This window comes from Rhincodon typus, chromosome 2 (assembly GCF_021869965.1).
Source record: "Rhincodon typus isolate 14 chromosome 2, sRhiTyp1.1, whole genome shotgun sequence".
NCBI classification, from domain to species: domain Eukaryota; kingdom Metazoa; phylum Chordata; class Chondrichthyes; order Orectolobiformes; family Rhincodontidae; genus Rhincodon; species Rhincodon typus.
The window spans coordinates 40,082,952-40,095,361 of record NC_063333.1 but is presented as its reverse complement, the minus strand read 5'-3'; the positions used below and the strand labels follow the sequence as shown (position 1 = coordinate 40,095,361).

The 12,410-nt window shown below is 39.3% G+C and overlaps 1 protein-coding gene across 1 annotated transcript in view; it reads right to left on the bottom strand.

Moving 5' to 3' along the window:
• Positions 1-12,124, bottom strand: part of LOC109930130 (protein AF-10-like) — a 17,716-nt gene extending 5,592 nt beyond the window's left edge. The window contains exons 1-4 of the mRNA XM_048606918.1: positions 12,073-12,124; positions 8,393-8,581; positions 8,179-8,267; positions 2,649-2,995 (exon numbers count right to left, since the gene is read on the bottom strand). Coding sequence (XP_048462875.1) covers positions 2,649-2,995; positions 8,179-8,267; positions 8,393-8,579 — 623 coding nt within the window. The 5' untranslated portion in view covers positions 8,580-8,581; positions 12,073-12,124. The remainder of the gene's footprint in view (positions 1-2,648; positions 2,996-8,178; positions 8,268-8,392; positions 8,582-12,072) is intronic.
• Positions 12,125-12,410: the final 286 nt, after the last annotated feature.

Here is a 12,410-nt window from a genome sequence, read left to right as displayed (position 1 = left end):
TAGAAGTATGAGGGGGGAATCTCATAGAAACATACACAATCCTGATGGGACTGGATAGGCTAGATGCAGGAAGAATGTTCCTTATGTTGGGGAAGTCCGGAACTAGGGGTGACAGTCTAAGAATAAGGGGTAAACCATTCAGGACTGAGATGAGGAAGAATTTCTTTACACAGAGTTGTGAACCTGTAGAATTCGCTCCCACTGGAAACTGTTGGGCCCAGTTCATTGGTTATATTCAAGAGGGAGCTGGACATGGCCCTTGCAGCTAAAGGAATCAAGGAGAGAAAGCGGGAATGGGATACTGAAATTGCATGCTCAGCCATGATCATATTGAATGGTGGCGCTGAATGACCGACCCCTGCACCTATTTTTCTATTTTTTTTCTACATTATAGAAAGAACTACAATTCTCAAAGGCAGGCTGGATACATGACTGGACATGGGTACCCTCCTTAGCAGGGACAACAGGGAAATGTTTGTGGAGGGTCAGAGACCAGGAGACATAGCCTCAGGATAAGGGGCAGGATTACAGAGAAATGGAAGATAGCAGAAATTACACAATGAAAGAGAGCTGTAGGGGACTATAAGGAGTATGAGGTGGTGAAGGAAATTAGCATTAATAAAATTGTATTGGTGAAATAACTGGGACTAAAAGTGAATAAGTCCCTGGGGTCTGTGGGTCTTTATCTCAGTGTGGAAGCAGGTGGCTGTAGAGGTAATGCATTAGAACATAAAACATAGAACACAGAACATTACAGCGCAGTACAGGCCCTTCGGCCCTCGAGGTTGCGCCGACCTGTGAAACCAATCTGAAGCCCATCTAACCTAAACTATTCCATTATCATCCATATGTTTATCCAATGACCATTTAAATGCCCTTAAAGTTGGCGAGTCTACTACTGTTGCAGGCAGGGCATTCCACGCCCTTACTACTCTCTGAGTAAAGAACCTACCTCTGACATCTGTCCTATATCTATCACTCCTCAAATTAAAGCTATGTCCCCTCGTGCTAGCCATCACCATCCGAGGAAAAAGGCTCCCACTGTCCACCCTATCTAATCCTCTGATCACTGATTATCTTCCAAAATCCACATGATTCCTTTGGATTGGAAGGTAGCAAATATCCCCCCACTGTTCCTGCGATAGGAAGGATGCTATTAAACTGGAAAGAGTGCAAAAAAAAATTAGAAGAATGCTACTGAGCGTAGAAAGTTTGAGTTATAAACAGAGGCTGGATAGGCTGTGATTTCTTTTCCCTGGAGCATAGGAGGCTGAGGACTGACCTTATAGAGGATTATAAAATCATGAAGGGCATAGATCAGGTGAATAGCTAAGATCTTTTCCCTAGGGTAGGTGAGGTGGGTAAGATTTAAAAGGGACCTGAAGGGCAACATTTTTCACACAGAGGATGGTGCGTACATGGAACGAGCTGCCAGGTGAAGTGGTAGAGGGAGTACAATTCCAACAGTCAGAAGACATTTGGACAGGTACATGGATAGGAAAAATTTAGAGGGATATGGGCCAAACACAGGCAAATGGGACTAGTTCAATTTAGGAAACCTGGTTAGCATGGACAATTTGGGCCGAAGAGCCTATTTTTGTGCTGTATACCTCTGATTCTATAAGTTGGGGATATAAAATTATAGATAAGAGACCAGTGGGATGGTGTAACTAAGAACTTTTTTTTTCCCCCACGAAGCGAAAATAACCTGGAACCTGCCACCTACTAGAGGAGTGGAAGAAAAGACAACAGATGATTTGAAAAGGAAATTTGATGGCTGCTGAAAGAAGTAAACTCTAAGGACTACAAGAATAGAGCGGGGGAATGCAGCTGACTGGATGTGATCTACAGATCTGGCATGAAAAGAAGACATTAAATGGTCTCCTTCTGTGCTGTCAATTAAATTGTTGCAAACATATCTGAATATTTGATGATATTCAAATGCTACTTTAACACAAAGCATGTACCATTGAATTATTTCATATAAACAAAGACACCAATCCATTTTTAAAAGGAAAATTAACATTTTCAAATGACTGGCAAGCGATACATGATCAAATATGCATTCATAGTCGGAAATCTTCCTGCCATCGCTTATCAGCTTATCGGATCTGGATTGGCAATGACCCTATGCCAGTTGTTAGCATCCAATTCACTGGTCATGGCTACAGATAACGACTCTGCTTGCTGCCACAGTATAACTTCCCATCATCTCTTACATCGATACTGTCCGTCAACTTACAAAATATACAGATTACTGCAATTAATTGTTTACAAAATTGCCAAGGGGCAAGGGAGAAAGCATTCAAGAAAAGAGAGGAAAATAAATTTGGCAACATGGAAATTAACAAAAAAAAACACTTCATCTGGACTGCCCGTGCAATGACACTAGAGACAAATCTTAACACAGCTTTAATATTTGCTATATCAAGGAAAAAATGTCAGTCTTCTTTGATTGTTTAGTTCAGTTTTTTTTAAAAAAACAATAATAATAAATTTCCAAGCAAAAAACTGAAAAATTCAGCATGTCAACTGTTTCTCTGATAATATTTGAATCATAATAAGACAGACCATGAAACACAGTGCTGTTTTTACAGGCCAAAAGCAAGTTTTCAAAATGCTGGTAAAAAATGTTTTAAAGATCTTACCTGTTGTTTAGATTGGTGGACAATGGAACAGTCACATTAGGTGCTACAGCTGCATGTGTTAGCGGACTTGCATTTTGTGATATTGAGATGGGAGTCTGTATAACTCCATTTAAAGTACCCACAAATCCATTTATTGCTAGTTGATTTCCTGGTAAAGTTCCCATTAGTCCACCTACTGAAGACATCGTGGGGATGGAGGAGGCCATTGTCTGCATACCACTAGCTAGTGCTCCTGACATACAATTAACCTGATGCATTCCTGATCCTTGCAGAGCTGGACTCTGTCCAGTTGTGGATGGGCTGGCAAGAGAAGAACTGCTCGTACTATGTCCACTGCAAGCTCGTTCCTAAAATGATAAGATTCAAATTTACTACGCAGCTTCTTTACAAAGAAACATAAGGCAACAAGTAACTTAATTATGACTATTATACTACATAAACGTAAGTTAATTAATAAACAAAGTTCTTCACAAAGCAAAGACATTGAAAATTAATAAAGATGACAAAAGAAAAAGTGACGAATAATGGATTAAGGGGTAATTGCAGAGTACCATGTTGGGACCAATTTTCTGGTGAATCAAATAACTAGGGCTGAAGAGAGAGCTTTAGACCAATTTTGGGGCCGGGGGGAGCGGAATGCAGACTTGCAAGATAATATGACAGCATTACAAAGCAGCTACTTTGATAATGATACCCAAGAGTGGGACAGGAAGAGACAGTATACAAACATCAAAACATAGCAGTGAATAGGGTGAAGGGGGAATAATTGTAAAAGGGCAAAATTAATGGCTCTTCACTTGAATGAGCATAGCATTCAGAACAAAATTAATGAATTAATAGCACAAATGCAGGGTAACATACGTGATCTTATAGCCATTACTGAGACATGGTGACAAGTAGGTCAAAGCTGGGAACTAAATATTCAAAGGATGTAACTTTTCAGAAAAACAGGAAGGAAAGGGTGGTGGGGTAGCATTGTTGGTACAGGATGGAATAATTATGATAGCAAGAAACAATCTCGAATTGGAAGACATAGAATCCATATGGCTGGGGGAAAGAAATAAAAAGGAAGACACTGGTATGAGTTGTCTGTAGGGTCCCTAACAGTAGCTATATTGTGGAACAGAGAATAAATCAAAAGATATTGAAGGCATGTAACAAAAGCAGTCCATTATGCATGGGTGACTTTATTCTTCATGTAGATTGGGATAGTCAGATTGGCAGAAGCAGCCATAAAGAAGAATTTATAGTATGTATTCAGGACAGTTTCCTAAAACAATATATGATGCATCCAACCAGAGATCAAGGCAGTTTGGATCTATCAATGTGTAATGAGGCAGGTTTAATAAATGATTTCAGAATAGAAAATATTCTAGGAAACAGTGGCCATAACATAGCAGAATTTGGTATTCAGTTTTAGTGGGAGGGGGGTGGGGGGAAGTTTGGGTCAGCAACAACTGTGTTCAGCTTAAATAAGGGTAATTACAGAGGAATGATGGCAGAGCTGGTTAGAATACACTGGGAAAGGAATCTAGCAGCAAGGACAGTTGAGAAACAAAGGCAAACGTTTAAGGAAATAGTTCATGGCTCACAATAAAGATATATCACAGTGAGGAACAGAGATTCTAAGAAGGTGATAAGCCAACTATGGTTAACCAGATTCATGGTAAACCAGAGGATTGAGAAAGTTTTAAAAACCAACAAGATTATGAAAAAGGGGAGAAAACAAACTTAGCATAAACTTGTGAATAATATCAAGATGGATGGCAAGAGCTTCTTGAGAGATATACAAAGGGAGAGAGAAGTCAAAGTGAATGGTGCCCTTTCGAGTAAAAGACTGGGGAAATAAAAATGAGGAATGAGGAAATGGCAGCAGAGATGAAAAAATACTTTGAATCAGTCTTCATAGTAGAAGACACTGGACAGCTTTCCAAAATTATTAAAATTATTAAATATAACAGCTTTATTTAAAAAAGACATGGAGATAAAGAACAGGTAACTATAGGCCAGTTAGTTTAATGTCTACATTTGGGAAAATGTTAGAATCTATTGAAAAAGATATAATAGCAGAGCATTTAGAAATACATAATATCATCAAGCAAAGTCAGCATAGTTTCTTCAAGGGGAAATCGTGACTGACAAATTGATTAGAATTTTTTGAGCAGGTAACAAGCATGATAGATAAAAGGAAGCAGTGGATATGATATATTTGTTTTTTTCAGAAGGTGTTTGAGAAGGTGCAACACATTAAGCTACTTAATAAGAGCCTGTCGTGTTGTACATAATATACTAGCATGGATAGGGCGTTGGCTAGCTCGATAGAGAGTTGGGATAAGGAGGCCATTTTCACGATGGCAACCTTTAACTTGCAGACTGCCACAGGAATCCATGCTAGGGCCATAACTATTCACAAATATATGTTAATGATGTGGATGAGAAAATTAAATGTACTATGTCCAAGTTTGTGGATGACACAGACATAGGTGGCAACAGGAAATAGTGAAGATGACACAGAGTCTGCACAGGTATATTGACAGGATAAATGAATGTGCAGAAACTTGGCAGATGGAATATAATACAAGTAAATGTGAGGTTATGAATTATGGCAAGAAGAATAGAGGAGCTGAATATTATTTAAATTCAGAAAAAAACTCTGGAGAAATCTACAGAAGTGGGGGATTGGAAATCCTCATCAGTGAGTCACAACAAGCTAGCATCCGAGTTCAGTAGGTAATAGGGAAGGTAAATGGAATGTTGGCCTTTATTTCAAAGAGAATGGAGAACAAATGAGAGGCAATCTTATTAAAACCACAGAACCATAGCAATGATACAGCACAGAAAGGGGCTATTTGGCCAATTTTATCCATGCCAACCCAAAGACACCTAGATGCCCTTTCTAATCTCATCTTCTAGTGAATCTTCTCTACACTCTCCCCAGAGCAACTGCACACAGTACTCCAGGTGAGGCATTACCGGTGTTGTAGCTTACAGCAATCCTTTACACTGTCCACCACATGGCCAATTTTTGTGTTGTCTGCCAATTTCCCAATTGTGCCCTCATGTTCAAATCCAAATCGTTGATTTCTGAAACAAACAACAATGGACCCAACACCAAGCCTTGCGGAACACCACTTGAAAGGGTAGCCACTGACGATTACCTTTTGTTTCTCGTTACTAAGCCAACTTTGATCCAATTTGACACATTACTCTGTATCCCATAGGCTTTTACTATTTTGACCACTATGCCATGTGGAACCTTGTCAAATGCCTTACTGAAATCCATGTAGACAGCATCCACTGCATTACACTTATCGATCCTCCTTGTCACTTCCACAAATTAAATTTGTGAGGCATGACCTTCCCTTAACAAAGGCATGCTGACTATCCCTGGCTTTCTAAGTGACAGTTTATCTGATCTCAGGATTGATTCTAACAAATTGCCCACCACCAAAGTAAGATTAACTGGCCCAACTGTTTAGCGTTTCCTTTGTACCCTTTTTAAGAATGGAACCACATTTACATTCCCCCCCCAGTCCTCTGGCACCTCACTTATGTCTGGTGAAAATTGGAAATAATCCTCAGAGCATCTTCTATTTCATGTCTGACCTCCTCTAACATCCTAGGGAACAATCTATCCAACTCTGGCAACTTATCCACCTTCAAGGATTCAAAATCCTCTAATACTTCCTTTCTTGTTATGATTATTTTGTACAATATTCCACACTGCCCCTCTTAGATTACAATATCTATATCATTCCCCTCTTTTGTGAAGACGAAGACCAAAAATTTGTTTAAAATTCTTCCCATATCCTCCGCATCTTCACACAAGCTCCCTTCTTCATCTCTGATAGGTCCCATTTTTCCTTAACTATCCTTTTGCTCTTTACGTACTGGTAAAAGATCTTTGGGTTTTCCTTTATATTGCTTGCTTTTTTTTTTGTGGCATGTCTTTGATTACCTTCTTTTTTTATTTTTGGAGGGGATATAGAACATAGAACATAGAACATAGAACAGTATAGCACAGTACAGGTCCTTCAGCCCACGGTGTTGTGCCGACCTATTATCCTACTAAGATCAAACTACCCTGCATACCATTAATTATACTAGCAACCATGTGCCTATCCAAGAGTCGCTTAAAAGTCTCTAAGATATATCTGCTGTGTATCCCAAGGATATTACATTTTAGTGCCTCCTATTGATATACCACTCATTTATCCTTTTGCAGTCCTGTCCAGTCCACCTTAGTCAACAACACGTGTGATATCAACACGTTCAAGGTTCTCACATAAGGAAGGGAGGTCAGGTAGACAACATTAATTGAGTGGGATAATAAGTACTGTTGGATTTTTTACAGCCAGCTTTAAAAGGGAGAAGTTGTGCACTTAGAAAAAGCCAGTAGTATTAGCCAGCATTGCCACAAGGTAAAATACCGCAACAGTCTTGATCTGGACAGAAATTCAGATTCAATATAACAGGAGACAGGGTAGAGGAAATGAGTCTGGAATGAAATGAATGTTAGAAAAACATGAGAATAAAGAGAACCTATCTCTGAGGCAGGCAAGTCCGAAAGACTTTAAATTTGGTGCAATGAAGGTGGGGAAAGGCGATGGCTTTATGGTATTACCGCCAGATTATTAATCCAGAGACCTAGGGTAATATTCTGGGGACCCAGGTTCAAGTCCTGGCATGGAATCTGAAGTCAATACAAAAAAAACTTCTGGAATTAAGAATCTACAGAGCACCATGAAATAATTGTCAATTGACGGAAAATCCCATCTGATTCACTAATGTCCTTCAGGGAAGGAAATCTGCCATCCTGACCTGGTCTGGCCTACATGTGATTCCAGACCCATAGTAACGTGGTTGACTCTCAAACTGCCCTCTGAAATGGCCTAGCAAGCCATTCAGTTGTACCAGTCGCTCACCACCACCTTCTGAAGGGCAACTAGGGATGGGCAATAAATGCTGGCCAGCCAGCGACGCCCACATCCTACAAAATGAATGAATGAATAAAAAGAAGATTGATGCAGGTGGTGCGTCAAGGGAGCAGAGAAAGAGAATGGTGAGTTTTGATTCTCCAGTACCAAAAGGAGCATTTGGTTGTAGAACAGGGGCAAATTTTTAAGATAGTGAAGTAAAATGTAACAATCAGATTAGTTTTGTAACAGGTTAGCTCAAATCTGGAGCCTTTGGATTTTGGGAAGACAACTGGGAGAGTACTGGAACAAAACTTCAAGAGCAGAAGAACTACTGTGTACTTCAATTGAGACAACAGTCATAGCAGGTGAAAGATAGTAGAAAGAATTGGAGAGTGTGACTAGCAAATGTGGTATAAAACCATGCTGAAACACTTCTCCCCCTGAGCAGAGTTTAGGGAGAGTGGTAATGGGGCGAGGAGGTGATAACAAAAAAAGGAAGCAAATGATCAGAAATTGCCTAGTCAATGTTTGAAACTTTGAAGGTAGCCTGTATACTGAAAATGACAGATAATTATCTCAAGTACTAAGTAAAAGTAATAAATAAGAAACACCTGGGTTGGTATTGGAAGTGAACTTTCAGGCAGAAAACTGTTGCTCAGATGGGAACCTTTGCTGCTGTGCAAGGAAGTTGCGTTGTGAACTAAAGAGAATACATTAAAATTGAATTTTTAACATAAAATAGTATTTTTAATTGCAAACAAAATAATTTTTGATTGATAAAATTTAGCATAATTTGCACCACCATAAGAAGAGCATGTCACTTACCAGTTTGCACTGTGAATGGGTGTGTTTGAGTTGTTGGACTGGTATTTGAATTCATGACAGGAAATGGGACTGAAAGCTGAGCATTTAGTAGCTGGAGGCGCTCCTTCTTAGCTGTCAAATTTTTAATTTGCTCTTCTAGCTGCCGATTTTCAACTTGAAGTTGGTGTAGTGATTTCAACATTCCCATAACTATTTGGACAAAAAGAAGGGTGAATAACTGAAAAAGTAATTGAAACAATAACAAACCTCAAACAACTTAAAAAAGCGCAAAGGAATTGAAGATTTGGGGGAAATTACAGTGAAAGGAAACATATCATAACTAGTAAGATTTCTGATAGTGGAGGAAAAATCAGTGAGGTGCAGAAAATATAACTTTAGAGTTAGGCATGCAGCTAAAAATGAAATGCAATAGTGTCCAAGTTTTACACATATGAGGCAGTATGTTGAATTTTTCAAAGACATTAGTTATTACATAATTGGAGTTTTACACGCTTTCTGGACATCCCAGCATAGGGAAGATATGAGAGATATGGAAAGGGTACAGTGAGGATGCATCAGAATTACACCAGGAATTGGGTTATGGGTGTAGAAAGAGGCTTGTTGGAAAGTTAAGGCTCTTTTAGCTCGAATAGGTAAGGGTCAGGGACTTAAAACATATCTCTTATCATTGTGGAATGTTTAGAGAGGGCAAATAATTACTTCCACAAATTGGTGAATTAGTAACAAGAGCATATACATGCAATATTATCTCAAGAATGACAAAGGTGTGAAACTAGAAGAAATATTCTCTTATTTCAGTTCCAAAAGTTTCACAGAATGAGAAGTAGATCACAAAAGACTACTGAAGTAGAAATACTTAACATCCTTTAAAACAAGTGAGCTGTGTGGAAAATCGGAACAATAGGATCACAGCACACTACCCAATTCGAAGACATTCCAGATGCCAGATCCCAGACAAGGCTCCCAATTCGTTATGATTCCAGATGGGATACCCCCAAACTTTAAGCTCCTGGATGAGGAGGAATGAACTGGCTCACCTGCTCCTTTGTTTATTGCAACAAGATTAATTTATAAAAAGATCCCTTCCCTTGTGGATACCTTTCTCTCAGACCCAAATTTCAAAAGGAGCCAATTTAGCCATGTTTTCTTGAACAAAAGAGTGAGTTCATTCAATACTAAACTCACAAAGAACTGATCATCTAACAGACTTACACAACAATTAGAAATAAGAGGGAGCCAAAAAAGATATTTTTTTCTTAAAGAAATGAATATATTATTAGTGGGTGGTGCTAATGGCACGCTTCACTATTAGCCCTTTCTGACCCATGACAACATTTTGGATGATGTTGAATTTCTTCAGTGCTGTTGAAACTGTGCTCATTTAGTTTAATCTGTTGTGCTCCTGATTTGTTTTGTATTATGGAAGAGGCTTTGGGGAGTCAGATGGTCAATCAGTTACTACAGTGTGTAAAGCTTTTGACTTGCTCTTGTAACCACAGTGTTTATATGACTGGCCCAGTTAAACTTCTGGATTGTGGCTGATAGTATAATGATAAAATGTTGAATTTCATGAGGAGATGTTGGAGATGGTCAATTGCAGGTATTTTAAAGATGCAAATGTTACTTGCCAAGCTTAAATGACATTCAGGTCTTGTTACACGCTGGCACAAGTTGCTTCATTAATTGAGGTGTTACGAATATAACTGCTGCAATTGACAGTGAATGGCCCAACTTCCAAACTTGTCAATGGAAGGTCATTGAAACAACTGGAGATGGCTATGGATATGTTAATTCAGTGAGCAAAATATTGGCATATGGATTATAACATAGGAAAATGTGAACTTGTCTACTTTTTCAGGAAAGCTGGAAAAGCAGTGTATTATTTGAGTGGTGAGAGATTACAGGACTCTGAACTTAAAAAGAATCTTGGGTGTTCTGATATATGAATCAAAGTTGATATGTATGTACAAAAGTGATTAGGAAGACAAATGAGTCAAATGCTTATTGCAAGGGGAATGGAATATGAGAGTACAATTGTTTTTCCACAGTTGTATAGGGAAATGGTGAGACCATATCTAGAGTACTGTTTGCAGTTTTAATCTCCTTATTTAAAGCATATAAAGGTGTTATACAATTCAGAAGATATCTTGTACTGCTACCTGGGATGAGAGAGGTTATCTAATGGGGAATGATGGACAGTCCAGACCTGCGTTCATTGGTGTTCAGGGGAATGAGAAGTGAACTTATGTATAAGTTCCTGAGGAGACTTGACGGGATGGATGCTGGAAATTTGTCTCCCCTTGTTGGAGAAAGTAGTACTAAGAAATGCAGTTTAAAAATGAGGGACCTTCTATTTAAGATGAGGAAGAGAACTTTTGTGTTATGCGTTTTTGAAATTCTCTTTCCTAAAGAGTGGTGAAGGCTGTATCATTCAGTATTTTTAAAGAGATAAGTAAATAACCTTTGAATCTCTTGTTAATTAAGAATCTATCTGGGTAGGCAAGAATATAGAGCCGAGGCTAGAATCAGATTCTGCTCCTAATTTATATATTCTTATGTTCTGGAGCTGAATTGCATTGAACAACCACAAGTGTCTTCCTTTCTGCTTGGCATACTCAAGCCAGTGCAGTGTTTCCTGTTACACAATTACTTCATTGGTATTAAGGCTTATTGATGCCACAGTTGATGAAAGCTTTCCTTGATGACATGGATAATTATGATAATTCCAAACAGTGGAATCTTTCATCCCTGGATTAGATCTTCAGTAAAAGGCCATTAACTCACTGCACCATTTAATTCTCGTCTACGCCTTATAGTAACTTTTATCATTAAAACAAGTAACTCGGGTTTATTAACACCGGAGTAACATTTTTGATGCATTGTCATTGTAGTGCACATTGTAAGGTCCTGGGGAGTGCTGCTGAACAGAGAGATCTTGGAGTGCAGGCTCATCTTTCCTTGAAAGTGGAGTCCCAGATAGACAGGATAGTGAAGAAAGCATTTGGTATGTTTGCCTTTATTGGTCAGTACTTTGAGCAAAGGAGTTGGGAGGTCATGTTGTGGTTGTACAGGACATTGGTTAGACCACTTTTGGAACACTGTACGCAATTCTGGTCTCCTTGCTATAGGGAGGATGTTGTGAAACTTGAAAGGGTTCAGAAAAGATTTACAAGGATGTTGCCAAGGTTGAGGGTTTGAGCTGTAGGGAGACGCTGAATAGACTGGGGCTGTTTTTCCTGGAGCATCGGAGGCTGAGGGGTGACTTTATAGAGGTTTATAAAATCATGAGGGGCATGGATACGGTGAAATAGACAAGGTCTTTTTCCCAGGTGGGGGAGTTCAAAATTAGGGGACATAGGATTAAGGTGAGAGGGTAAAGATTTAAAAGGGACGCAAGGGGCAACTTTTTCTCACAAAGGGTGGTACATGTCTGGATTGAGCTGCCACAGAAAGTGGTGGAGGCTGGTACAATTACAACATTTAAAACGCATCTGGATGGGTGTATGAATAGGAAGGGTTTAGAGGGATATGGGCCAAATGCTGGCAAATGGGACTAGATTTATTTAGCACATAGTATCTGGTTGGCATGGATGAGTTAGACGAAAGGTCTGTTTCCGTGCTGTACATCTCCATGACTCTAGTGAGCTGACTTCTAGCACTCAGTAAGAGAGTTTCTTTACCTGCAATGCAGGGGTGACTCACGGATAGTTCTTCTACAGTGACCTTCACAGTACACAATGCTCACACACAGGCATCTTAGCCCAAGGGCACACACAAGGAACTCTGTCCCACTTGCACACACGCAAGTAGAGTTGAAGCTGGCTTTTTAACTCCTGTCCCTTGTGCATTCTTTAGAGAGAAAAACACAAAATGTGTCCGCAGTTTAGGACCTAATTCACAGTGGTGGCTCACTGAGGCAAAGAGGTCATCAGCCCCTCGCTAACTTTGTACTCACAAGAGATCACAGTCTAAATTGATCTGACATCTCTTCCCCTTTTGAAGGATTGTTGTTTGAAGT